At 56.8% G+C, this 25,466-nt stretch overlaps 1 protein-coding gene across 1 annotated transcript in view; it reads left to right on the forward strand.

Moving 5' to 3' along the window:
• The window catches only part of Tmem132d (transmembrane protein 132D), a 482,864-nt gene that overhangs the window by 452,001 nt on the left and 5,397 nt on the right, over nt 1–25,466 (forward strand). The window contains exons 7-8 of the mRNA XM_004635957.2: nt 20,529–20,734; nt 23,053–23,326. Coding sequence (XP_004636014.1) covers nt 20,529–20,734; nt 23,053–23,326 — 480 coding nt within the window. The remainder of the gene's footprint in view (nt 1–20,528; nt 20,735–23,052; nt 23,327–25,466) is intronic.

The raw sequence follows: 25,466 nt of genomic DNA on the forward strand, positions 1-25,466 counted from the left end.
GAGCTCAGACTCTCAGTGATCCTCCTGCCTCAGCCTCCTGGGCGCTGGGATTAGACCCATGTGCCGCCATGCCTAGCCATCTGTATCTTTGAATCTTATCTCAAATGAGTAAGTCTGTGGCCAGGGCTGATCCTGCCTGGGGTTGCCCTGGTGGCCACTGTCAGGAAGCCAGTGAGGTCCAATTGGTACCAGTGCCTGGCTCTGACCTGGCTCAGCTGAGAGCCTTGGTTGCGCTCTGTGGGCTTTCTCCCCTGGCTAGTGGGAGCCCTAAAGAAAATACCATAGCCATGGTTGATGTAGCACAGGACCAGCACGAGGGAGCCCTCATGGGCATGGAGAGCCTAGGGTTGGCATGGGAGAGGCCACCCAGGTGCTGGGAGCCGAAGCTCCCTGGGGCATCAGCTGCTCCTCACTAGGTGTGGGCAGTCACTGTGTGTGTCCACTTCTCAAGCCCCCTGCCCTGCTTCCGTCTCCCCTGCCTCCTTCACGAATCAAGAAGGGCAGGCAACACTGCCTGGAGCAGAAGAACCAGGAGCAGTGGGAAGACTCCACCTCAGCCCTGAGGCCCCAGCCTCCAGGCCACACGGGGCCACGTGGGCACACGAGGTCAGAAGTGGAAACACTAAGGAATAAGCCCAGGCACTGCTCAGCTGCCACGGGACAAATCCCAGCTTAACATCCCAGGAGCAGCCTGAGAGCATCCTCTGGAGTGGTGGTCCGGCACCGGGACCCTCTGCTGGGGCCACCCACCTCATGCTGAAGCCCAGCATCAGCTCGCAAATTGCACAGACTGAGGACAAAGCCAAAGACACACATGCAGCGAGAAGCTGTCCGTCTGCAAGCTGGACGGCTGTCCTCAGCTTGGATCCACTTTCCACAGCCTGTTGCCCGCGGCCAGCCACAGCCCAGCACCGCTGCACGGAGTATTCTGTAACTAAGTGAGATGTGGGGGTGCATGTGTGTCCTCTCGGCACCCGGGAGGCTGAGGCAGGAGACTGTGAGTTCCAGCCTCGTCTAGGAAATTGAGTGACTCGGCCAGACCCTGTCTCAAAATAATATATTTAATAGAAGAGACTGGAGGGGCAGCTCAGTGTGAAGGCCCTGAGTTCAGTTCCCAGGAAAGGAGAAAAGGGGAGGGGAGGGACGTTATGGCCACCAGCCTCGCTTCACGTTCACTGTACCAGTCTCAAACAATTAGCATTGCTCTAAAGCTAAATATTACTCATGTGACTAAACATTTTAAAACTTTTGTGTTTAACGCATCTCACAAATTAGGTACGACTGGATAGATTTAAATATTAATTACAGACTTAATCATAATTTTCTAAATACGGAATTAAAATCAGAATTCTAATAAATCTTCATAAACATGCTAAGTGCCTTAACAAGAAAGCAAACCACATAGTAAGCAAAGAATCTGAAACCAAAGCACAGACGACGCAAAGGCTGGCGCGGCGGGAGCTGGCAGCACAGCTGCGGACTGGGTCCCTGTCGCCACTGTCATCTCTTCTGTTTCTGTCTGGGAGTGACTGACCCCAGGAAGCAGGGTCTCCTCACCCTGACACTGAGGGTGTCGTGGCGGCTCCGGCCCTACATCTGCGGGACCAAGCAGGAGCCCCCAAAGCAGTGTCGGAGAGTCCCATACATACGTGTGACCCACTGCGCAGGATTTAGTCTGCGGCCATGGATAATCTTTATCTTTCAATGACCTTGTCTCTTCCATCCAGATGGCATTTGTTTTAGAAGTCTGTAGCATGCTGGTCAGTACAAGTCTTTTCAGTCGCCCATTCTAGGTGCTACTAGGGCTAATTGATGTCTAAAACTTGTCGTGGTAGGGCCCTCACTCTGCTTTATTCCAAAGGTTCTTGCCTAAGGGCTGGCCAAATTGCTCAGCAGATTAAAGCACCTGCAAGCAGGTTCAAGGGAGGGGGGGCTCAATCCCTGGGCCTGTCCTGCTAGCCCCGTCCCTGGGGTGCACTGAGACAGCAGTTGAGACTGGGCTGGTGGCATGCGCCTGGAATCCCAGCTCTTGGGAGGCTGTAAACAGGCGGAGCACTAGGAATCCGATCTAGTAGTGAGACCCTGAACACCCAGTAGACCCTTCCCCAAAATAATAAGTAAATAAATAAAAATGAAAATAAGTTTTTCTCTTGGCCAGCTGAACAAGACACGTGTGTTATGGTTTATCTCTGAATGTTCCCTTAACGCCTCAGCACCCACAGGCAGGGCTTCTGGGAGGTGACTGGGCTGCCGGTGTGTGACGCTGCATGGGTCCAGCGATGGGCTCGTGGCTGGCTACGGGACTGGGAGGTGGAGCCTGACCGGGGAGAGCAGCTCGCGTGGGCGAGTCCGGCAAGGCTCCGTGCCCCCCACCCCCACCCCCACCCAGCCCACGTGCCTGGACCACGCTCTGCTTGGGGCCTTGAAACCAGCCACCTGTGCGCTGAAGCCTCTAGAAACTGTGAGCTCAAACAAATCTTTCCTCCTATGACTTGTGGATGTTGGTGTTGTGTCCCCGGAACAAGAAAGGGACTGGACAGCCACGGTTGTCCTCCTGTCACACGGGCCTGACCTCCTGGTCGGGCACATCACAGCAGACTCGTCTCGTTCACGTGGCTTGTCCTTTTCTGTAACAACAGCTTCGCCTTTTGTTTTAGATCAGAACCTCCAGAATGAAGCTCTTGTCATCTAATTCACAGTTGTGGCCCCAAATTCTAGGCCAGAGCTTGGCGTAAAATGAACAAGCGATGAGACAAGGATCCGCCAGGTAGTGCTTTCCCTGCTGACCACGGAACTGGGGGCGGCTCACAAAGCCTGGAGACGGCACTCCCCCGTGGCTGTGGCAGCTCCAGCAGTGAGGAGCGGCTTTACGTAGAGCCACGTGCTGCCTGCGTAGCGCAGAGACCCTCAAGGTCATCTAGACAGTGCGTCCTGCTCAGGTCACAGTGCAGCCTGCAACAGCATTCACATCGAACCTCGACCTGGGAGCAGGCCACGTGCGCCACTGCTGAGTGGACAAGCGGATTCCGGGGCGAGGGCACCGGAAATGGTTCTTGTTGCTCAGAGAGAAGGATTATTTCTATATAGCGACAGGGCTAAAGCTCAGCAGCATCACCCTGCGTGGAGAAGGTCGGGGCTGGAGCTCAGCAGTGTCACCCTGCGTGGAGAAAGTCGGGGCTGGAGCTCGGCAGCATCACTCTGCATGAAGGTCAGGGCTGGAGCTCGGCAGCGTCACCAAGCGTCTTCTGTGTGGAGAAGGTCAGGCACCAAAGACTGCACTGTCAGAGTCCACACATGTGAAATTCAGGCACAGAGTGAACCAACAGCAACAGGAAGCACCTGTGATCGGTGTTGGGCCGGAAGGAGCTCGCTGGGGTACAGGGACATGTGTCGCTGCCACGCCCTCTCTCTAACAGTGCAGGTTTGCCAGGTGCAGCGTCCTGTGTGTGTCACGTCCTGGCACGCATGCATGCAGTGCAGCGATTACTGCCATCTGCAGCGGACACCTCCACCTGCTCACGGCCTGCGCCTGTGCGTGCAGTTAGAGCCACCGCAGCCTGTTCTCGGCACCCTGTTCTCGGCACCCTGTGGTGGTGGCCGAAGACTGCGTGGTCCCCAAGATTAGTCTGATGCTGTGTGTCCACTCCTCTCATACGCAAACGAAAAGCAGAGAAGAAAGTTCCAGGCTGATTTGAAAATGAATGTTTCCCTGAAGAGTTTTAAGGTGCAGACGTAGGTGCGGGGATTGTGGTTAATACTATTGTAATGTACACTTCGGAATTACTACATGATCCCACCACAAACACAGAGAGAGAGAGAGAGAGAGAGAGAGAGAGAGAGAGAGAGAGAGAGAGAGAGAGAGTCTGTGAGGGCCTGGACATGTGAATTCTCATGTCCAAATCATCCTATGCGCCACACCCGTATCAGAACGCTGCCTTGACACCCCAGTGTGAACAGTCCCTGTGGCCTCCATCACCAGTGAGGACAGAGATGAGCTGATTTGTTAATTAGCTTGATGTAATCATTCCACAGTATGAGTGTGGATCAGACATCACGTTGGACCCCAGAAATGTGTAAGAGACATACTTCTCAGGCATCGATTAACTATTAGAAAATTTAAAATAGGATAGGTGTGCAAAGGCAGCAGAACTGGAGGCTGGCGTGGTGAGACCGCAGCCGAGGAGACAGCAGAGCTCTGTGTGGGGGGGGCGGCTCAGCAGGGACCGGGTCCCTGCCATCGCAGCCTGGCACTCACAGGCCCAGGGTCAGTGGGGCTGGAGGCGGCCGCACCGGGGTCAGGACTGTGTCCCAGGGCTCGGGCCTGTCCAGCTGGCTGCTGCACCTGCCAGCTGGAGGCTGAGCATGTTGGAAATCACCACTGCTCCTGGCAGCTGAGAGGCCATCACCCCACTTCCCCTCCCCCTAAACAAGCTTTGTTGGAAGTTGTCAGCAGCATCCTACTGGACAGTAAAAGAAACCGAGCGCCAGGAAGCCTGGCGCTGGCTCTAGGAGACACCCATCTTCTCCCCAGGGGCCCTGGAGAGCTGATCGCCCTTGTCTCCCTGGTTCCCTCCTCATCCTCTTCTTCTTCCTCTCTTTCTAATTTTCTTCCTCCACCTCTTCCTGTTCTCCTTTTTCCTTCCCCTCCCCTACTCCTTCTCTCTCTGTCTCTCTCCCTCCCTGTCTCCCTCCCCATCTATATACGGGGACTCACCATGTCCCCACCCCCTGAAGTCCTAAAAGGCAAGGAGACAAGAAAACATCAGGGGTTTGGAAGCCAGAGGTGTGCAGACAGCGTGATCCCCTGGGACAAATGCAGGGCTTTATCCAGGCAGATGCCCTTGGTCGCTCCCATCTGTTGGCTGTCAGGTTTGTTCCTGAGCCTTTTCCTCTCATCCTGTCGAGAAACTTGGGTACAGAAGTGGAGAAACGCTCTTGAAATCAATGCCAGTGTGCAGCGCCTAGGAGCAGGTTCATGTTACTCATGAATGTGCCAGGCTGTGCCTCTAGCCTGCCCCTGGCTCCCCCTCATACACGAGGGTAAAGCAAAGTTCGGTTCTCAGGAAAGCCTGTGGACCAGCCAGGTGCAGTGCCGGTCCTGGCCCTTACCAAGGGCCCACCAGTCTTGAGCTGCAACCCCTGCAGGTCAGTCGGCCGCGGCTGCCCATTCTGGCTTGGGTTTGGGGCCACTGAGGTTCGTGGCACCCAGTTGAAGTCTGTGTTTACAAAGCACTCTGCTGAGGGGCCCAGTGCTACTCTTGAGGATGGAAGGTGAAGACGGGCAGTCCTAGGAGGCGAGCAATGGGAAATACCAGAGACCGAATTGGGAGCGTGTGCTTCGGTCCATTCAGCATCTGTGGCTGCAGACACGGACGATCCACCTCTCCACAGTGGAGGGAAGGAGCCGCTGTGGCCCAACCTTGGTGTTCTGCGTGGGTCCCTCTCCTTCATGGGCTCTCTGAGCAGCCAGATCACCTCAGATACATCCAAAGCAACCTTTCCCTGGGATCTGAGCATCCCTTGGCCCAGCAGGCAGACACAAAGCTAAGCACCCAGCATCCCCTGAGGGACCTGGGAAGGGGCCTCTCCAGGCTGGCTTGGGAGGGACACCGAGAGATGGGGTGTGCAGGGGCAGAGCCAGGTCTCTGGGGATACGAAGAAAGCGAGTGCAGCTTGAGACGGTAGCATCCCATGCAACCAAGCAGGCACATGCGCTCCAATATCACAGGGCTGCTCCTACACCAGAGACCTGAAGCATACCTAGATTGAAAAAAAAAAAAAGACAGGTGATAGGAAACAGGGAGGTGGCTCTATTTTAAATGGGAAGAAGACCGAGTGGGGGAAGGGAGCAGAAGAGGCAGTAGAAAGCAGGAAGATGCTCCCCATACGGGTAGCAACCCACGCGCTGACCGCACCCACTGGGTACCACGAGCGTAGACAGGAATAAAGCCCACACGTGCCAAATCCTGGAAAGCTTATTCAGAGTAAGAAGATGCATCAGGGACAAATGATGAAGCCACAGATCTAGAAGGCCCTGCAGTCACCACGGACCCAACGAGGCACAGCCGTGCCTGCCTGGCACCACAGCACCTCCGACTCTGCCCCGGCAGGGCAAGAAGGTGACATGACAGCCACTCCCTCAGTGAGGCCGTCAGAGGACACTTCATCCTGCATCCCAACCTCAGGGATCCAAATGTTCTCCTCCTCACTGATAACTTAGAAAAGTTGTGTCTCAGTGGCTTGATATTCCCAGTGTCCTGTCTATTTTCTGGATGATCCTCAGCTTTGCTTGATGTCAGCAGGGTATCTTTCTCGTGGCAGCTGTCAGGTCTGGCATCACCAGGCCTCCCAAGGAGTACATTCGCCCTGATGTGTGACAGGCGGTGAATGAAGGCTGTCGGCCCCCCTCTCAGCATTGCGGGTCAGATAAGCGAGATGTTTTAGCAGAGTGGTGCTGAGAAGACCTGCATTTGCATGATCCTCACTAGGAAAGAAAATGTCCCTTTATTACAGCCCATGCTGCCCTGTGCATCCCAAGGACTCGGGATCTCAGGATGCTGTGAGCTGAATCCCTGCTTCCAGTTGCAGGCCAGCAGCGGGCTTCTCACGGGGCTCAGGCTCTGTGAGCTGTGGGCTACATAAACCCTGAAACAGGCTCCCAGGGCCTTGGCTGGGAAGTCTGGGATCCAGCCGCCTGTGGCGTTGGGTCTGGGGGCTGGCCTCTGCTTATGGGACAGCTCTGGGGATGCAGCCCTCTCCTGGAGAGGGAAGGGGAACCTAGGGGGCACACCTGCTCTGGAAGCCCTGACCCGTACAAGGCTCGGATTCATTGTGCAGTTGTGTGGCCTGGCTGCCCCCAGAAGCCACCTGGACCTCTATCCCCACAGCACCAAAGAGGTGTCCCTGTGGTGTAGGGGGCATATACACACCTCAACATGCCTGTTTGTGTATCATGTATTATCTGGAGAACTGGAAATTGAATCCAAGCCCTTGGTTTAACAAGCCCTTTGAAGATTTATTATTATTATTAATTATTATTGCTATCATCATCATTTTGAGATAGGGTCTTGCTGAGTCATCCAGGCTGGGCTGGCACTTGAAGTCTTCCTGCCTCAGCTTCCCAGAGTGCTGGGATTCCAGACGCAGGCCACCGTAACGGGCTTAGCGGTGGTTCTCCAGAACACTTTCTGCTGTATTTGAGGTGCGTCTTGACCATTCAGCAGAAAAGCGTTGAGCGCCCACCGATTGCCCACTGAGCGGCAGGTCCTGGAGGTGCCAACCAGCCAGGCGTGGGCTCCGCTCTGACGCTCGGCGCAGCTAGCGGGGCTCCCAGACACCCAGCCAGACAGCAACACCAAGCTGCAAGTACAGCGATTGCTCTGCAGGCCTTGGCCACATGTCCACATGTCCTCTCTACCCAGCTGGCTTGGGTGCTCTGCTACTCCTTTCTTACCTCTGTGTCCCTCACTTCCTGGCCCCTGCAGTCTCTGCTGTGTCTGCTATACACAACATGCTCAGAGAGGCGGCTGAGAGGGGGACGGGGTATCAGCCCTGCAGGCACCCACCTTGTGGCCCAAGTGCCAACTTCACCATGGATGTCAAGCCAAGCTAGCACCACCCAGGCTGGGGCGGCATGTGGACTCATGTGGACTCATGTGGACCAGTGTCCTGATGCCACAGGGAGGGAGACCTCAGAGTGAGGACCACATCTGGGCTTTCCAGCAAGACCAGTAGAGCAGCCAGCAGCTTCCATCACCTCAGCCCTCGCCCCCATCTCCCTCTGCCCAGTCCTAAAGCCACAGTCCCAAGGCTCCCTCTGGAGCCCTCTCTGTCCCTCACTTTCAGTATCCAGTCCAGACTCAATGTGTCTTAGCTTCATCTCTGAAATCATCAAAGCCTCGAAAACCAATCCTCCCTGTCCCGGTCACCAACATCCATCTGTCCAGGGTGGTGTGACCGCTTCTCCTGGCCCCAGCCATCCACACCATCCCGCAGCTACGTGGGCCAGAGGGCAGGCTGGGCAGGGCGCTGCTACAGCTTTGATGGCCTCCCGGCATCTCCCTGCCTTTCCTGGATTCCTGAGCTCCTGAGTGGACTCAACTGTGTTCCCTCCCATCCTGTGGCTCGGCTCTGCTTCTGTCTTCTGCCTCCTCCTCGTCCTCCTTCCAATCCTAAGGACCCTGGTGCCCATGAGTGGGGCGCAGTGTCACCTTTGGACTCCCAGTGCACCGAGCACTGTGCCGGCTCCTTCAGGGTCAGGGCAGAGGCAGGTCTGGGGCCAGGGCTGTGCCCACCATGGCCTCATCCTTTACCATCAGACATTTTATTCTTGAGCCTCTGATCTTGGTAATATTGTAAGGTAATAGAAAGTGGCAAAAAACAAGAACAGAAGTGACAAGAGGTGCACTATGTAAATTTAAAGCCCAGAACAGAAAGTCTGGTGTGCCTTCGCCCAGCCACTCTCAAAGTCCCCAGGGTCAAGTCCCACATGACAGCTGCACAGTTGGAAAATGATAAGCATTGTACTGATGTATGTGCACTAGTAACAGACCACAGTCCAGCTCTACCTGAGGACCTTCACTGCCCCAGGACCCAGTGCATGCAACCTTGTGTCTCCTGGGCCTGTGGCAGCCAGGGCCACCCGCTTTCCTGATGTCTTTATCCTCAGCACTACTGGAGGTGCTGCCGCAGGGCAGGTTACAGAAGGTGCCTATGGACAGCCCTGCCTGAGTTTTCTGACAACCCAGAAGCCCACTGCGATGGACATCAGTGTGAGGGGCACTGAGCCCCACAGCTGTTGTGGCACATGTTAGGGTTTCCAAGATAGCACTGCCCTCTTTCCATGGTCATGGGACACAGAGTGGTCAGTTCTGTGCCACAGCCCCAACACCCCATTTCTTCTTGGGCGTGCACACACAGGAGAACCATCACCCATGGAGTGCTCCCACAAGTGGCTGAGGTAGTTTTAAAACCCACAAAGCCTTCAGCCACAACCTGGTGGTCTTGCCAGGGGCTCCAAGTGGAACCCAGCTCCTCCCCAAAGCAGCAGCCGCTTTGTTTCCTCCAAGCCCACTGTGACCTGAATGGGCATCTCTGTCCCCACCTGGACCCTGAGCCCCTGTCCCCACAAATGACCTTCTGCTGCACTCAGCTCAGCATGCTCATCAAGGGTAGGTGGATGCATGAATTTCTGCCACCACATGCTACAGATCTCAGTTCTGGGGGTGTTGAGCCCCACTCCCAATCTCAGTGCATTTTGAGAGCCATGGTCTCCTCCTCCTGACGCCTCCAGATTGGGCCCCTAAGTTCCCACATGAAAGTCTGGTCCACAGCTGCAGTTTCCTGATGGCTGTGGGACTTAGCCTGCCTGAATCGTACCAGCTGTTTGTGCCCCGGCTTCTTATGTTGTGCCCATGGGTGTGCGTGACTAGGGCTGGCCAATCATAAACAGTAGTAGTGACACCTTAAAAGAACTCTAGAAGCAAAGAAGGGAGGGAGGCAAGGAAGAAAGAGAAAGAAGGAAGTGGGGGAGGGGAGGAGGGCGGGAGGGAGGGACTTCACCACCTGCCTCCCCATTCCTGGTCATCTGGCCGTCTTTCCTGCTCCCGAGCCCCGGCCAGCAATCCCGCCCTGCTGCCACCCCCATCTCCTGAAGAGCAGCTGTGGCCTGTACTCAGTCCCCAAGGCAGCACAGCCGCCCTCACTGCTCTGGCCAGCGGTGGTGCCGGGCAGATGGGCTCAGGAGAGACCGCAGTTCGGGCAGCACCATGGAGAGCGCTCTGGCCCGGTCCTGGTTAGAGTTGTGCTCACTTATGAATCCCAGACCAGACTCCCCACGGAACCCCGGGCCTGAGTCCCTCCAGGTCTTTCCCCATGCAGTGAAGCAGTGGGCCTCAGTGCACAGCAGAGTGCTGGTCATCCTCGGGGGCCTGCAGGTGTCAACAACCCAGATGTCACCCAAGAGCCCGGGCAGCGCCTGCCATGCTGGCCGCCCTGCACGCTGCATCACTGAGCCTGTGGCTGCGGGCGATGGCAGAGGGTGCAGGGGAGCCCAGGGCGGGAGGACGTCCGGGCACCGAGTGTCCTCAGGGCCCACGTGGACCAGAGCCCAGGGTGGTGGGGACTCCTGAAGTGGCTCCACTTCCCACCATGAGGCTACATCACAACCCAGAGCAGCGTCTCTTCCACACACACTCCGTGTTTAGGGCACCTGCATCCACGTCTCTATTGCTCTGCTGCCGCTGTTGAAGTAGGACCTCAGCCCTTAGATTCTCAGGGGGGGAGACGTGCACAACGCCAGGGAGAATGCTGAACCTGAGCAGTACACGGAGGAAAAGGGTGGAGCATCGGAAGCTCACAACTGCACAAGGGAAGGGAACGAGGAATGTTCTTGGTCATCACCTGCAGAGCCCCTGCAGGTGACCGGGCTGGGCATGGGCAGTGGGGAGCTGGGCTGCTGGGGAGAGCGCGGCCCATGCCATCCCCCCTTCCTCTCTGTGCCCCATAGTCATCCGCCAGCGTTAATTTCCCCTCTCATGACCAAAACCTCATTCCCAATTGAAAAATCTCCAGTGAGACATCAGACTCTCAGAGCCAGTCTACAGCTCACAGAGCCCAGGTAGACCTGCGGGATTTACAGAAGGAGACGGGTGCTTGTGGCTGAGTGTCACCTCTCGGGTGGCAGAGCTGAGTCGAAGCCCGAGGGCTCTGAGCTGCGCAGGTGCTGGCAGGGACAATGCCTGCGGGCAGCAAGGACACAGACTCCGTTCAGACAGCGCGGGGCCGCCGTCCACCGCAGAACCTCACTCCCTCTCCTGCACTGCAGGCTCGCTGTGAGCACGCTCCACACTGGGTCTTCGGAGCACTCAGTGGCTCTGCCTGTGGGCAACTCTTCGGACAGAGCCAGGAGTGAACAACAGCTAGATAAAGCCGGCCCCCTTCTTACGGCATGTGGACACTTCATCACCTCCATGCAGGGTCCACACCTCCCGCTGCATCCTGGGGCTCTGGATACAGGCACGATGACAGTTGTCCACTATGGTCCGGCCACACAGAAGGTGGCAGTCACAATACAAACACCCAAGTGCCTTTTGCCCCATCCTCCTTCCTCCCTTGATGCCCAAGTCCAGCATCTTCCCAACTTGCCCATGCTGGCCTTGAATTCAGCGTCCACCTGCGCCCGCCTCCTGAGTGGCTGGGATAGCAGATGGGCACCACTCTGCCAGGCTTCACTTTCTCTCATTTGCATGAGTGGGGACCCGAGAGCTGTGAGTGGTTGCTGAAGAGTGCAGCTCCATCCTCAGCCCCCACCTGTGGGTCTGGATGGCCTCTCCAGACCTCACTGGAAGGTGCAGCCTAGAAGGCGCTGTCCAGGGTCCTTCCCGGAAGCCACTGCCTCATTGCAACTGGCCTGCGCAGGTGCGGGTGTTTATCCGTGTATCAGAAGGGCAAGGAGCTCCCGGGTTTAGAAGAGGTGGGGGGCCCAGGCAGTGTCAGGCGGGGCCAATGTTCCTTCCTTTTTTTTTTTTTTTTTTTTTTTTTTGGTGGAACCGGGGATTGAACTCAGACCCTTGCATTTGCCAAAGAAGCGCTTATCCTGCTGAGCCATCTCCCCAGCCCCCCAACATTCCTTCCTGTTGGTGGCAGCCGTCACACATGCCATGGAGCCTCTGTGTAGGGTGAGGGCGGTACGGTGAGGACCTCAGAGTCCCAGATGCATCAGGGGTAGGGTGCTGTCCAGGTTGTCCAGGTCGGGATTTCTCTGTCCGTCGTGCTGGGACCATCCCAGGCTCCCAAGGCTCAAAGCAGCTTGCGAAGTCGGCTTGTGCCTGGATCGGGAGAGAGTCTTCCAGCCCAGCAGGGCATCGTCCTTAGAAGAGGAGACAGCAGCGCTTCAGCCTGGAGCAGTGGCCTGGCTCTGCCGGGCGCAGCCCCTCTCCACCTTAGCGGAGCATGCAGTGACAGCCCCATGCAGGTTCCTTCCCCTCGTCTCTCTCAAGGCCAACACGATGGGCAGCAGGCTGTCTTCCTTCAGCTGCCCCCTACTAGGTCGCTGTCCCTGACACGCATGTTTCTCCCCACAGCAGGCCCCAACCCAGGGATCCCTGGGCTGTGCTCCCCACAGAACCCTAGTTTTAATGATACGGGGCATCTTTCCACGCTGGGAATTCTCTGCCCAATTCCCTGCTTCCTGTGATGCTAACATTGCCGCAGACCCGATATGCAGCTGTGTGTCCATCCACATTGGAATGTGGTGGTGGTGGCTCTGGGGACATCACTAGCAGGTGTCAGAGGTGGAAGCAGTGTGTTGAAGTAGTGTCATGACACTGGGCCTTTGATTTCATCTTCTGTCCACCTGGAACACGAAATGCATCTGAAGAGAGTGAATTCCATACAAGCATCATAAGAGGGGACAGAAAAGCGCTGGTCAGTGTCAGAAGGGTCACTTCTCCCAGGGCTGAGAATCCAGCTCCGAAACTGGATGTCACTTTGTCCTTGCTGATCTCTGCTTGTTGAAGTAACAGCTTGCCTGCAGTCCTGCTGTGGTCTCAGGGATGCAGACAGGACAGGGAAGGTGCCCTACCATGTTCATTAGGAGACAGCGTGGGGGTCGCTGAGATGACACATGACACATGACACTGCCTCCTCCCACATGTCCAGCAGGGGGAGCAAGAGGAAATCCCTGGCTTTGTCCGGACAGGCCCCCAACCTTTTGGGTGCAGTCAGGCCGTCCTGTCACACCTGAGAAGCCGCTGCCACCACCTCCCTCTGGTCACCAGGGCACAGACCTGACAGCGATGCCAGTGCTGGCAGAGAGAACGCAGGGAGGACTCGGGGGAGGGTGGTGCTTCTAGGGGAGCCAAGCTCCCTGGACCTGAAGGGAAAGGGAGAGCCGAGGAGGGTGTCTGAGAGCAGGCGGCCCTACAGCTGGGGCTGGACACTCCTGGCTTGGACCCCCGTCCAGGCAGGTGCACAGTGGTGGCATGCTGCAGAGACGTGAGCGGGGCTTAGCTCTACCTTGGGACCGAAGTGTCACTGAGGTGGTGCTCACAGGAAGAGCAAGGAGCCCAGGAGCGCAGTGGAAACCGGAGGGATACAGCCTTCCTCCAGCCCTGCAGCATCTCCTGACCTCCAGGCTGGCCTGGGCAGCACGAGCCAGTGACGTCGACCTGTGCTCCATGGGGCTCAGAGGGCAGGAGGGGAAGGTGAGGTGCCTGACTTTGGTGCCCCCAGTGTCTCTCTCAGCAGAGCAGGGCTGGCCCTTCTGGCTTCCGTGCTGGGGGCCCCGAGAACCACTGGCTTCATCCTCCTGGGGTCACGTCCCTGACTCTACAAAAGTTTCAGGAGCTAAAAAAGAAACTGCACATTAGGGTCAAAGAGGAAGCACACGCTACTTGCTTCTCTCCCTTGCCAGCCACCTGAGGTCAAGGAAAAAAAACCCCACATCCAGTCATTTCTACGAGTGTCTGTGGCTTTGCCTTCATGGATTGTGGGAACCTTCTTACAGAGCTCCGAGGAGGAGTATCGACTCCAAACAGCTTGGCAGGCAACGCCAGTTGGCAAGACTTGGTTACGCTTTGAGAAGGGACCAGAAGAGAGCGGCTCGCAGATGCCCAGCCCCAGCAGAGCGATGAATGCACGTGGAGATGCTAACGCTAATTGCCCTGATCTTATCGGGCCATGTTGCGCATGGTTATTGGATTATCGCGCGGTGCCCCTTACAGATGAACAGTTATTAGGAGCCAATTAAAATGCAATTACTTTTACAAGGGTCCTCTGGCTAATAAACACCATTCATCTTCAAAGAGGAAAGAATGGTTGTTGAAGAGAGATTTTTCAAAGGGCAGAACAAAATGCAGCAGCAAGAGAAGAGAAATTAGTTGATTGTGCTATCTCGGGGCGTCTAATTTTCCTTCTTTGTCTCCATTTTGGTGTGTGGTGTATGGGGGTGTGCATGTGTGTGCATGTATTGCACATACGTGGGTGTGCGTGGTTGCTGGAGCACACAGTAACTAAGGGGCTGAGGGAGCCCTTAGAGGACAGTAGGATCTTGGGCCCAGGGTTGATTTCTGGTTAGGAAGCGGGGCCTCGGGAGGGGCGGGGCCTCGGGGGGGGGGGGGGGGGCCCGGGAGGGGCGGGGGCTCGGGAGGAGGCAGGGTCACAGGGCCCTCGCCAGAAAGTGCATTTTTCTCCTCGCTCCACTCTTTTCTCTCTACTTTCTGTGTTCCACCATGTGAGCATCTGCCCTCTCCTCCAGTCCCTCTGCCAGGCCGCCCTGCCTCAGAGCTACCAACTTCGGCCTGAAATTTATTCACACTGTGAGCCAGAATAAACCTTTTCTCTAAGTTGTAAGTGTTGGGACCTGGTCCCAGAGATAGGAAAGTCACTAAGACAGCGCCCCAGCCAGCCGGGCTTGGCTTGCATCCACTTCTATTCTATTCTATGGAATAGGCAGTCCGACAGAAAGACAGACAGAGACAGAATGAGACAGCGATAGACCACTGGCATCGCCAAATTCTGTTGGTCAAGCTGGATGTGGTAATTCCACAGCAGCACTCTGAGAGGCTGAGTCAGGAGGACTGCAAGTTCGAGTCCAGCCTGGGAAATTTTAGCAAAATCTTGTTTCAAAATGAAAACTTAAAAAGAGCTGGGGGTGTGGCTCAGTGCCAAGGTCCTGCATTCAGTGCCCAGTGCCATGCACAAAGGAGGAATTCTATCAGTAAAGTAGGTCCTGGGGTCAGTCCAGAGTCAAGGAGAGGGGACAGGAGCCCACTTGCAGTGGGCTGTGGCAAGGTGGCCTTGGAGAAGTTGTTAAGGAGTTGGGACAGGTGGCCGGGCCATCTCTGATGAACACTGCCTGCCACGTACATCCACATGCCTGCATCTCTGAGCCTCTCTCCAGAGAAAGGAGACAGCACTGCCCCAGTCTCCCCAGCCCATGAGGCGCGGTGGGTGGGGACAGTGGAGGTGCTGGTGGTTTTGCCTGTTCTGGGGCCCCAGCTCAGCGCAACCTGGAAAATGGACAGTGGGACACAGGTGCTGTGCAAGGACGCTTGTCACTGTGGGGTTCAAGACAGCTGACTGGGGTTGCTTGCGTCTGCACTCGGTCTCCACCATGCCCGGGTGGGCAGATGCGAGCCTGGCGTGAGGGCTGCAGGGCTGAGGGGAACACGTGGGGAAAACACTTCACGTGGTGCCTTCCAGGGAGCACAGCTCTCCTGGGGCCCTTGCCAAAGCCCGGAGACACCGTCCTGTATCCCAGCTGGTCTTGGGGTGCCACAGGCATGCAGTGAGAGCAGGCGGGGCCGCCCCATGCACGGCAACAGGGCAACACTGCCAGGGAAAGCTGGTTCCGATGTGTGCAACATGCTGGGAAATGTGGCAGATGAATTTCCCCTTGAAACTCACGGTAGTAAAGACACATTGTTGCAAACCTCCCCAAAATCTTCCCTGTTGCCTCTCACATGCTCATTCCTGTCCTTGCCACTTCCTACAGCAGCCCCGACCAAAGCCCTCTTTTCTGAGAGTGCAGTTGAGGTGCTGTGGTTGCCAGTGCCCCGGATCCACTCAAAGCACCTGCTTCTCACAGTCATTTTGGCCTTGGGGAAGAGGCAGAAGTGGGGTGGTGCCCAATCCGGCAGGAGTGCGGAGACGCAGTGCGGAGTCATCCTGAGTTGCCTCTCCGGACAGCCCTCAGCTGCAGCACTTGCTGACTGTTCCATCAGACCGGGTATCAGCCCTCCGCAAAGAGGGCTCCCAAGCTGCTTCGGGAAGGGACCAGGCGACAGCACGAGTGCCCTCAGCCAGGGAAGGCAGGAAGCTGACTAAGGGCACCATGTCTTCACTGTAACAGGCTTTCCAGTGTGATCCTTCGTGGTACATTTTGATTGTGTCCCGCAGGGCGAGGGGGCTGAGGCCACAGGAAGAGCCTGGGTTGGTGGTCATTCAGGTGGCCTGGGCCTTGTTACACGCCTGCCTGGCTGACTCCAGAGCAAAGCATCTCCTGAATGGACGCTGCCTCAAGTCAGCAGGGGCTGAGAGCATACGGAAAGTCAGGGCCTCGGGCCTCTAAATCCAGGATCTCAGAGGATAAGCACACTGATTCCTGCTCGGGTCAAATGTGAGAGGCCTCCATGACCCACAGGAAACAGGAGTGGACGGGAGGGGTGGGCGGTCCCCTGTGGAGTCGCTGCTGTCTTGGCCCCTGGGTGCCGGGGCTGGAAGGGTCAGTGTCCTTCTCTGCATGTCCAGCACAATGGCCCAGGTTTGGGCTGGCGAGGCTGCCTCTCTGGGCCTCCATCCCTGGGCGCTGGTGGCCCCCTGGCCTTCGGTGCTCTGAGTCTCCATTCCCAGCCCACGTCCCAGGACACGACACCTCCTGCTGTCTCACAGGGGGAGGGAAGGCCCACCTGGGGCCCCTCTTAGCCCAGTCAGCCCTGTGAAGCCCCTTTCTCCAACAGATGAAGGGCTGGGGCAGCCCACCCGCCATAGGGGCAGTCGGTGCCTGAGGTGACTCTCACTGCTGGTTCTGGCCAGTCCTGGCCAGTCCCGGCCGGTCCTGGCTGACCTCTGCCTCAGCCAGGGCCTCACTTGAACAAGTCTCTCCTGGTGGAGAAGTGCCTCCCCCACCTCAGCGGACGACACCCGGAAGACCAGTTCCCGCCCCGTGAGCAGACCTGGAAGGATTCCCCCAGCCAGCACTGCAGGTCCTGGCGGCTGTGCCACACTGCAGCCCAACTTCATCACCTGGAAAATGGGCCTGACTGAGGCTAATCTGAGAGGCTTGGGGTGCGGATTCAGTGGAATAAGGTACCAGCATGCCAGGTCTGCAGGTGCCAAAGAACCACCGCCGACTGCTGTGTTTACTGTTTCCTGTGTCGCGCAGGTGGTGGATTCTGTTAGTCCAGGGTAAGGGCCCATCGCCCAGAGGTGCCCCAGGCTAGGTGCACACCTGGGATCCCAGCGCTCCGGACGCTGAGGCAGGAGGATCGCTGTGAGCTCAGCGCCGGCCGGAGTTACACTAAGAGCTCAAGGCCAGCCGAGCCAGGTAGTCAGACCCTCTCTAGAAATGACAGAGAACAACATCCCATGGGCTTGGGACTGTGTGAGGCTCCCCCAGGGATGCTAGTGCAAAGTTTGTGGGGAAAATGAAATTTCAATACTCTTAGCTTTAGCCCTTAGGCAAAAAATGGGAGAGGGAAAAATATTAGAAGAACATAAATTTTGCCAGTAATGTTGGTGATATTTAAATAAGATTTAAATTCACCCAGCATTTAAACAGAAGAGAAGGAGCTGGGATTAGGCTCACATAAGTGTTGGATTATGCACCTGGAGTCAGAAATGCTAACTGTCTCCACGCCGGAGCAGCTCAGCTGACCCTGAAGGGGTCTGAAGGAGATCAGGAGCCCCCCTGCCCATCTGTGTGGAAAACCTCCCAGGGCTGCGGTGGCACAGGACACGACTCCTGGCTTATCTCCGGGGGGCACTGCCAGGGCACGTGGGGCCCCCGGTGACCCAGGAGCAGGCAAAGCCTTGAGTTCTGAATGTCTGAAGCTCTCTGCCCCAGGAAGCCCGAGGGCCCAGGGTCCGGCCTGACACCTCCAGGTGTCCTTCAGCATGGACGGAGGAGCCTCCAGGCTCAACCCAGACTCAGCACGTGAAGGTCCCACTTTGTGCACCTGGGCACTGAGGGTGGGGCCACGCCCTATGGGGAAGAAGAGTCTGGAGGGTCTCTGAGCCCAGGGAAGCCCCAAGAGAGGCTCATCAAGGAGCGGCTGCCCTCGCATATGTGACTACTGAGCTCGCACTGCCTCCCTCTGTCCCTCTCTGCCTGGCTCCAGCCCTCCCTGCCCAGCTCCAGTCCGGGTTCTCTTAGTCTCTTGGCTTCTCCGTCCTCAAGGCTCCTGGAGCCCCGCACTTGGACCCAGGCCCCCCTCAGGCCAGGGCTCCTTAGGGGGCACCGAGATCAGAGTCTCTCAGGGACTGAGTGGTTCTCAGAGCCATGCCAGCTGACACCCAGGCCTGACCACACCCACACAGGAGAGAGACCAAGCCCTGCAGTCTGAGCGAAACCACAAGTGTCACACAGAGAAAGGTGTCCCTCACCTCCGCCTGGGAAGGAAGCGTCGTCCCCAGAAGTGACGCCATTCCTAGGCCTGCAGTCCTGCCCAGCACCAAGCTGGCTGCAGGGAGGCAGGACCAGCTCACAGCAGCCTGGTAAGGACCAGGAGTCACAGGCGAGGGACTGACAGCCATGCCCGGGATCCTGCCTGCATGTGCAAGTCACCACACACAGGACACAGGGGTCACGGCACTTCAGCAGTGGACTGCTTCTTTTCAGTAGTTGATCTAAACAGCACCACAAGCACACGCATGCAGACACATGCATGGAGACACACACATGCACACACACACACACACACACACACACACACACACACCCTTCCCCAGGACCCAGGATTGCAGCGCCAACTTCTGGGCCTGGGCAGCTGCAGCCGTCTGGAAAGCACCCTGCGTGGACGTTGGTCTGCTTTGCCCTCCATGGCTGCCTTGTCTCCACTTAGTCTTGGGTTCTGTCACCTCCTCTCTTACTGCAGGGAAGGCGTTTAGGAAAAGAAAGGCACAGCTGGACCCAACCCCGCCCAGGACTCCAGCTTCCTTCCACCCTGGCTTCTTTCCTTTCTTCCCTCCCTCTCTTCCTCCCTCTCTCCCTCTATCTCTATCTATCCCCTTTTTCTTCCCGTCCTTCAGGAAGTCTCACCCTCTGTGCCACTTGGCTTTAGTGACAAAGGACTGGAGAGGAAACACCATGATCCCAGAGAGCCTGGCCTCACAGGGTGGGCTGTGGCCATGTGTTCTGGGGCCTCAGGGGCTGGTGGCACTGGTGTTATGATTAGCTCGAGGTGCCTGTGCCACCAAAGTGACACAGCTCCCCCTCATGCATGGGGCTGGGCCGCCCCCTCCTCTGCAGAGCTGATCCTCAGACCTAGCCTTGCTCCTTCCCTGCTGTCCCCGCCGCCCTTGACATGTGAGGCCCTCATCAGGAATGGCTCTCAGGGTGCAGCCACAGCCTGCTCGCCCAGCTCCACTTTCCCTTGGCCCCTCTGATGCACCCAGGAGTTTCCCTCTGTAAAAGACAGAAGCCAAGAGGGCACTAGCCAGGGTGGCACATGGGGACAGAGGCAGTGGCAGGACCTGGGTCAAGCACCCAGCCTTGTCCCGATGGAGTTGACCACAGGTCTGTGGGCCTCAACTTTACCACCTGTGAAGTGCAGGCAACTCTGGCCTCTCAGATGGTCTGGCCACTAATCCCAGTGACAGGGGTGTCATTCAGCTCTGTCAAGAGGAGCCCCACTTGCTCGATTAGGGCACACACACCCAGCATGCGAGGATCTTCTCCTATCTCAGAATGTCTCACTCAATCACTCAGAAAAGTGAGTGCATCCTGGACAAAACCTGAGTACTGCTGACAGGTGGCCTCACAAGGCAGGTGCCCTGCACCATGGTTACCACTCAGCCTTCATGAGGAAGGAAGCCCTGTCGTTCCTGGTGAGCCTGCATGTCACGCTGAGTGACATGAGCCAGCACTGAAGTGCAGCCACTTCGTGATCTCACTGATGTGAAGGCTAAAACCCTCAACATGTGGAAGCAGAGGGAGACATTGTTGCCAGGGCTGGGCAGGAGCTTGGGGTGACAGTCAGATGCAGGTTCCAGTTATGTCACATGCATAATCCTGAGGACCTAATTCACACCCCAGCAACTCTAGTTAGTAATGGCGTATTGTGTGCTTGCAATTTGTCAGCAGAATAGACTGTGAAATTTCTCACATCACACCACACAGACACACACACAGACACACACACACACACACACACACACACACACACAGAGAGGCACGTGCACAGAAAGGAGCTGGTGAGGATAAGGGCTGTGTGAACGTACTTGAACCTGGTGATCATTTATCATATAGATTCTACACACTATACATATATTTTTTTCATATATATATATATATATATATGTATATATATATATTTTTTCATATATATATATGAAATTTCCTTTACCAGTAGATTGTGGACCACTACAGCTGGGTACAAAAGACTCTCTATTCAGCTGCCTCTCCAGCTGGATACAAAAGGCCCTCGACTTGGCTGCCTCTTCAGCTGGGAATGAAAGGCCCTCGGCTCAGCTGCCTCTCCAGCTGGGTATAAAAGGCCCTGAACTCAGCTGCCTCTTCAGCTGGGTATGAAAGGCCCTTGACTCAGCTGCCTCTCCAGCTAGGTATAAAAGTTCCTCGATTTGGCTGGCTCCTCAGCTGGGTATAAAAGGTCCTCGACTCTGCCTCTGTGATGTCTAAGATGGTAGCTACTGCAGCCCCATCAGCTGTTCTCAAAGGCATTAACAATGTGTCTCCCCTACACTGGGGCTCAGTCCTCACTGCAGTAGGTCAAGAGCACAGTGGTTCTCCCCATTCTGCACCAGAGGATATGATGAGACTCAGCTGCCTCTCCCTCCACCCTTTGTAGGTATCCGACAGATGTGACTACATCTTTGTCAATGGGAAGGAAATGAAAGGCAAGGTCAATGTGGTGGTCACCTTCTCCTACCAGCACCTGGACAGCCCCCTGGAGATGACAGTGTGGGTGCCCCGCCTCCCGCTACAGATCGAGGTGTCGGACACAGAGCTCAACCAGATCAAGGGCTGGAGAGTCCCTATTGTTTCCAACAAAAGGTATGCCTCTGTATGGGGGAAACCACCATAGGAGCAGGGTGGGTGCGCTCCAAGGGCTGCGCATAGCCTGCATGCCCGAGCTGAGACTGGGCCGAGGATCCCCTGACATCTTTTGGCCAGAATGTCCCTCCCTCAGCTCTGGAGGCTGCATCCTGAGCAGACTTGTTCTCTCATCAGCCCCCCAGACTTCCACTCTTTCTTCTCTGTGGCTCCTGGTGAAAGTGTGTCCTCACTTTCCCAACACCTCCGAGAAACCCCCAACTTAAGTCTTGCCCTCGCTAGGTTGCACCCATCCCATACCTAATAGCATAGCCCAGCTGCAGTGCACTTGGGCTGCCCTGACCAAGGCTCCGGGCCCAGCTGCAGCCAGGAGGGCTGGTGGGGGGCTGGCTTGTGGGAAGGAGCCAGGAACAAATGTCCCTCAGAAAACACCAGGATGCAGTCTGCCTGAAAGTGTGGCCCTTCACACCCCTGGCCCAAAGGGCCTTAAACTCTTGGCCCTGGTGAAGTCAAATTGAAACCCTTTGATTCATCTTATATTTTTTTTGAGACCAGATCCCACTGTGTAGTTCAGGCTGGACTTGAACTTGCGGTGATCCTCATGCCTCAGCCTCCTGAGTGCCATCAAGCCCAGCAAAACCAAGTTTAGATCTCGTTTTCTGTTGTTCAGTGCAGACCCAGCCACCAAGCAGCCAACTGATTGCTAGCAAGGAAGCCATAGGCGCTCAGCCTGTCCCTCACAACTGTCACCTCAGGGAAACCAGGCACACACATCCATGCCCAGAGGACTCAGCAAGGATGCCAAGTTGGCGTGAGCTGAGCAGACACCAAAAGACACCTGTGGGCTGTGGACTTGGCTTCCCACTGAGGGGACCTGGACACTCTTTCCCTCTGCCCTGGGACCCCACTGCAGGAGGCCTGGAGGAGGTGGCCGTGGGTCCTCTGGACAGCCACAGAGCACCATGGTAGTGGCGCTTAAGCACAGGGCTGCCGGTGTCAGGCAGGGGAGTGGGGTAGGGAGCGAATCTCAGCCTGCAGGGAGAGACAGAGCCCTGGTCACCTCATCCAGAGGCTGCCTCGGCGTGAGACACAGCGTGAGCTTGTTCGAGGTGATGGCAGTGGAATCAGGCCACGGCACTCAGGGGAGACGCTGAGGGAGCGGCTGGCATCTGTCTACGTCCACCCTGGGCCCCTCCTGCCTGTCTCAGGTGAGGAGCCCAGCCTGGGGCCAGGGCCTCACTACTCCCTCTGCTGTTTGCAAGGCTTCACAGTCCACGTGACCTCGTCATCCTGGTCACCTCCTGCTGTGGGGTTTGGTGGCTTACACTTGAGTCTGCAAGTTGTCCTAAGCTGGGCACACCGGTGCCCTCCAGCGGTCCCAGCACTCTGGGAGGCTGATGCAGGAGGATCGCAAATGAGTCTAGCCTGGACAACCTAACAACTTCTTGAGACACTATGTCAAAACAAAATTAAATTAAATAAAAAGGAATGAAAACATCTCCATGCAAAAATCCTCAATTCAATCCCCTTGAAGAAAGTATCCAAAAATGCAGCATGGTACAGAATATCTGAGCACTGGACGCTCAGGCGAGTCGCACTGTTGGCACTCAGGGATAAATTCGCGGGCTTGGGGTTGCAGTTGGGGGCTTGGTCTCTGAAGGCTCTGCACCGCTGGCCTAGCAGGCCACTGCATTGTCCTACAGTTCTGTGGATCACAGAGTGGGCACAGACTGCGCGGCCTGGGCCTCCGCAGGTTGCTGCCCACCTGTGAGCAGGGTGGGTCCGTGCTGAGTATGCACTTGGCAGCCGCAGGGCAGCGTGGGACACGTGCTTCACGAGGGGGCTGCCGGGCCCAGCCAGAGAGAGAGAACACAAGCAATGCCGACGCCCCAGACTTGTTGCTTTGGTTGCTCTTGGAGACTGAGTGTTGCTAGGCAGTTCAGGACGGCTTTGATCTCGCAGCCACCTCCTGCCTCAGCTTCCTGAGTCCTGAGATTATAGGCCTGTGCCTCCACACCCTGCCATGTCACAGTCTTTAAAACCACATCCTGAAAGTGATCCTCGAGCCCTTCTATCAGATGTCCACGGACAGAACATCTCTAGGGACAGCTCACGCTGAAGAGTCACCCAGAGAGGAGGTGCGCAAGAGGGATGATGAGACCCTGCCACCCCCTGCCCCTCCTGGGTGGCCGGGCCTCCTCCTACTGTGGGCATAAGTACCCCCAGCCTCCCGTCTGACTGTGAGCCCCCAGAGGCAGTGCCTGGCCCATGCCCTCCCAGCCCCACATGTCTGTCCCACTGACCTGACTCTTTGACAGGCCAGTGCGGGACAGCGAGGAGGAGGAGGAGGAGGAGAGGCGGGGCCGTGGCTGCACGCTGCAGTTCCAGCGCGCCATGGTGCGGGTCCTGACGCAGTTCGTGGCTGAGGCGGCCAGCCCCGGAGGACAGCTGGCCCATCTGCTGGGTCCCGACTGGCAAGTGGACATCACAGAGCTGATAAGTGACTTCATGCAGGTGGAAGAGCCCAGGATCGCTCAGCTGCAAGGGGGACAAGTGCTGACCGGGCAGGAGCTGGGCATGACCACCATCCAGGTAGGATGCTGGAGGATGGCCTGCCTGGGCCCCCCCTCCAGAACCCCGCTGACCACACTGTCTTAGCACAGATGTTGTCCCAGGGTGGCCTTAATGGAACTGAACAAGAGTGAGGCAGAGATGCCACTGAGCCAAGGACCCCGCAGGTGTGACACGCGGGCCCCCACCTTGCTTGGCTACCCTGGGTCTCAGCTTCCTGGGAAATGAGCCCTGGGCAGCAGCTTCCCTCTGACCTTTCCTGCCCAGCTTCCGCCCCTTGTGACACTGCTGCCCCCTCGCTGATGGCCAGGACCTTGTTCTGGCTCGGCTGGTCTTGGGGTCAGTGCAGCAGGACTGGGACTACCCAGAGACTATGAAGCCAGCACCTTCCAGGAGCACTGGGCCGGGATTGCCACACCATGCCCACCGGGGGGCGAAGGGCTGTGCTGCCAGTGAGGGGGAAGAAGAGCTTCCGCCAGCTGGCCGTGGGGTCTAAATGGCTGTGCACAAGGGGCCTCTGGCTGACCCTGGATCTGATTCCAGTACGTCCACAACCAATCCCTCCAGAAAGTGGGCTGGTGTTGAGGAGAGGTCGTTTTATTCCGGGAGGGGGATCCCTGGCACAGACTCCATTAGCACTCAGCCTTGTGTCACGTGCGTGGCATTTCCACCCGGACTTTCTTCTTTTGACTAAGTTCCAGGCCTGCAGCCAGGTCATTGACCGAATTGGTCGCTACATGAGGACGCGGACCACGAGCGCACATCGCAGGGCTCAGAACAGAAGTGGCCAGAGGGAGCTCCAGCCTGGGGACTTTGTTTTGGCTGTTGCACCTCCCCTGTGGCTCTGTAGCAGGACTGAAAACCTCAGTACGTGGTGTACAGTACAGTCTGCAAAATGACAGCGCAGTGGACCCCCGAAATTCACGGGGCTGCTTTCCTGGAGCAGACAATTGCAAAACGCTGCTGGTGTCAGATATGGTTAGATAATGTCTAGGATCGCCTATTTTTATAATTTAAACCCTACATATGCCATGTCTTCCCCAGTTATGTATTTAATTTCATAAAATGTTTTATAATAAAGCCTTAGAAGGTGCAGGGCATTTTGGCGGCCTCTGGGGATCTTAAGGGCTTTAGGGAGAATAAAGCAAGACCCTGGGGACAGCTACACGCTGTACAGCAAGCTGCCACGATTCAGGGATGCCCCGGATGGGTTACCAGGCAGCAGCCAATCAACAGTGAGGAGAACTGAGCAATACTTGCCGATTGGCTAGTTACAAACGTAACACCAAAAACACAATTGAGGATACTTGCAGTTTAGGCAAAATGGTGGCGGTTTCTGGGAACAATTATTAGTTAAATTCTAAGAAAAAATCCATGAAAGACTGAGGCTGCGAACTCTAAAACGTAACTCCACACGGGGTTACTGTAGAAGCCACCCAAGACCACCCTGCCGCTCACGCTTCTTGCCCAGCGGCCCAAGCAGCAGGTCCTGGGTGTGAACGGAGCAGGCAGGTGGTCAGCGAGGCCTGTCTGGGTCTCCCACTGACAGCCTGCAGTGTGATTCTCTCCCCTGGTGCTGAGGACTGAACCCAGGGCCTGTGCACGGAGCTCCACCCAAGCAAATCCTGGAGCTCACACGCTCGGCAGGGTGGGCTGAGCTCGCAGCCCTCCTGCATCAGCCTCCTGAGGTGCAGGGATCTCGGGCATGGGCCACGGTGCGCAGACGTGGTGCGCCTCATGCGGTGTGGGTGCTGTGCACTTGTTATCCCTGGGGCCCCGCGACAAGAACGGAGGCTGCACCTGTCCAGCGTGGGGCCCACTCGGTTCCCAGGGCCTCTGATCACGCTGTGGATGGATTCCGCAGGCAGAGTGCAGGGCAGGCCTGGATGCGGATGGGGGCGCACACAGGCACGCGTGGCCAGGGAGCTGCAAGGTTCCTCTGGGAAGCTGGGCTGACCAGGACCTACAGGCAGGCCTTGGACCTGGGTCAGGGAACAGAGGGAGTAGTCTGGATGGGTGGGCCCACGCAAAGCGTGCGGTGTGGCCGCACACACCCATGGCCCCAGGAAAGCTGAAATGCTTTGTGTGCAAAATCTGGGCTTTAGAAAGAGTAGGGTCATTGACTACATCTTAAACCATCCTTTCCATTGAGCCAGGCCTG

Source organism: Octodon degus, unplaced genomic scaffold, assembly GCF_000260255.1.
Source record: "Octodon degus isolate 3935 unplaced genomic scaffold, OctDeg1.0 scaffold00076, whole genome shotgun sequence".
Classification (NCBI taxonomy): domain Eukaryota; kingdom Metazoa; phylum Chordata; class Mammalia; order Rodentia; family Octodontidae; genus Octodon; species Octodon degus.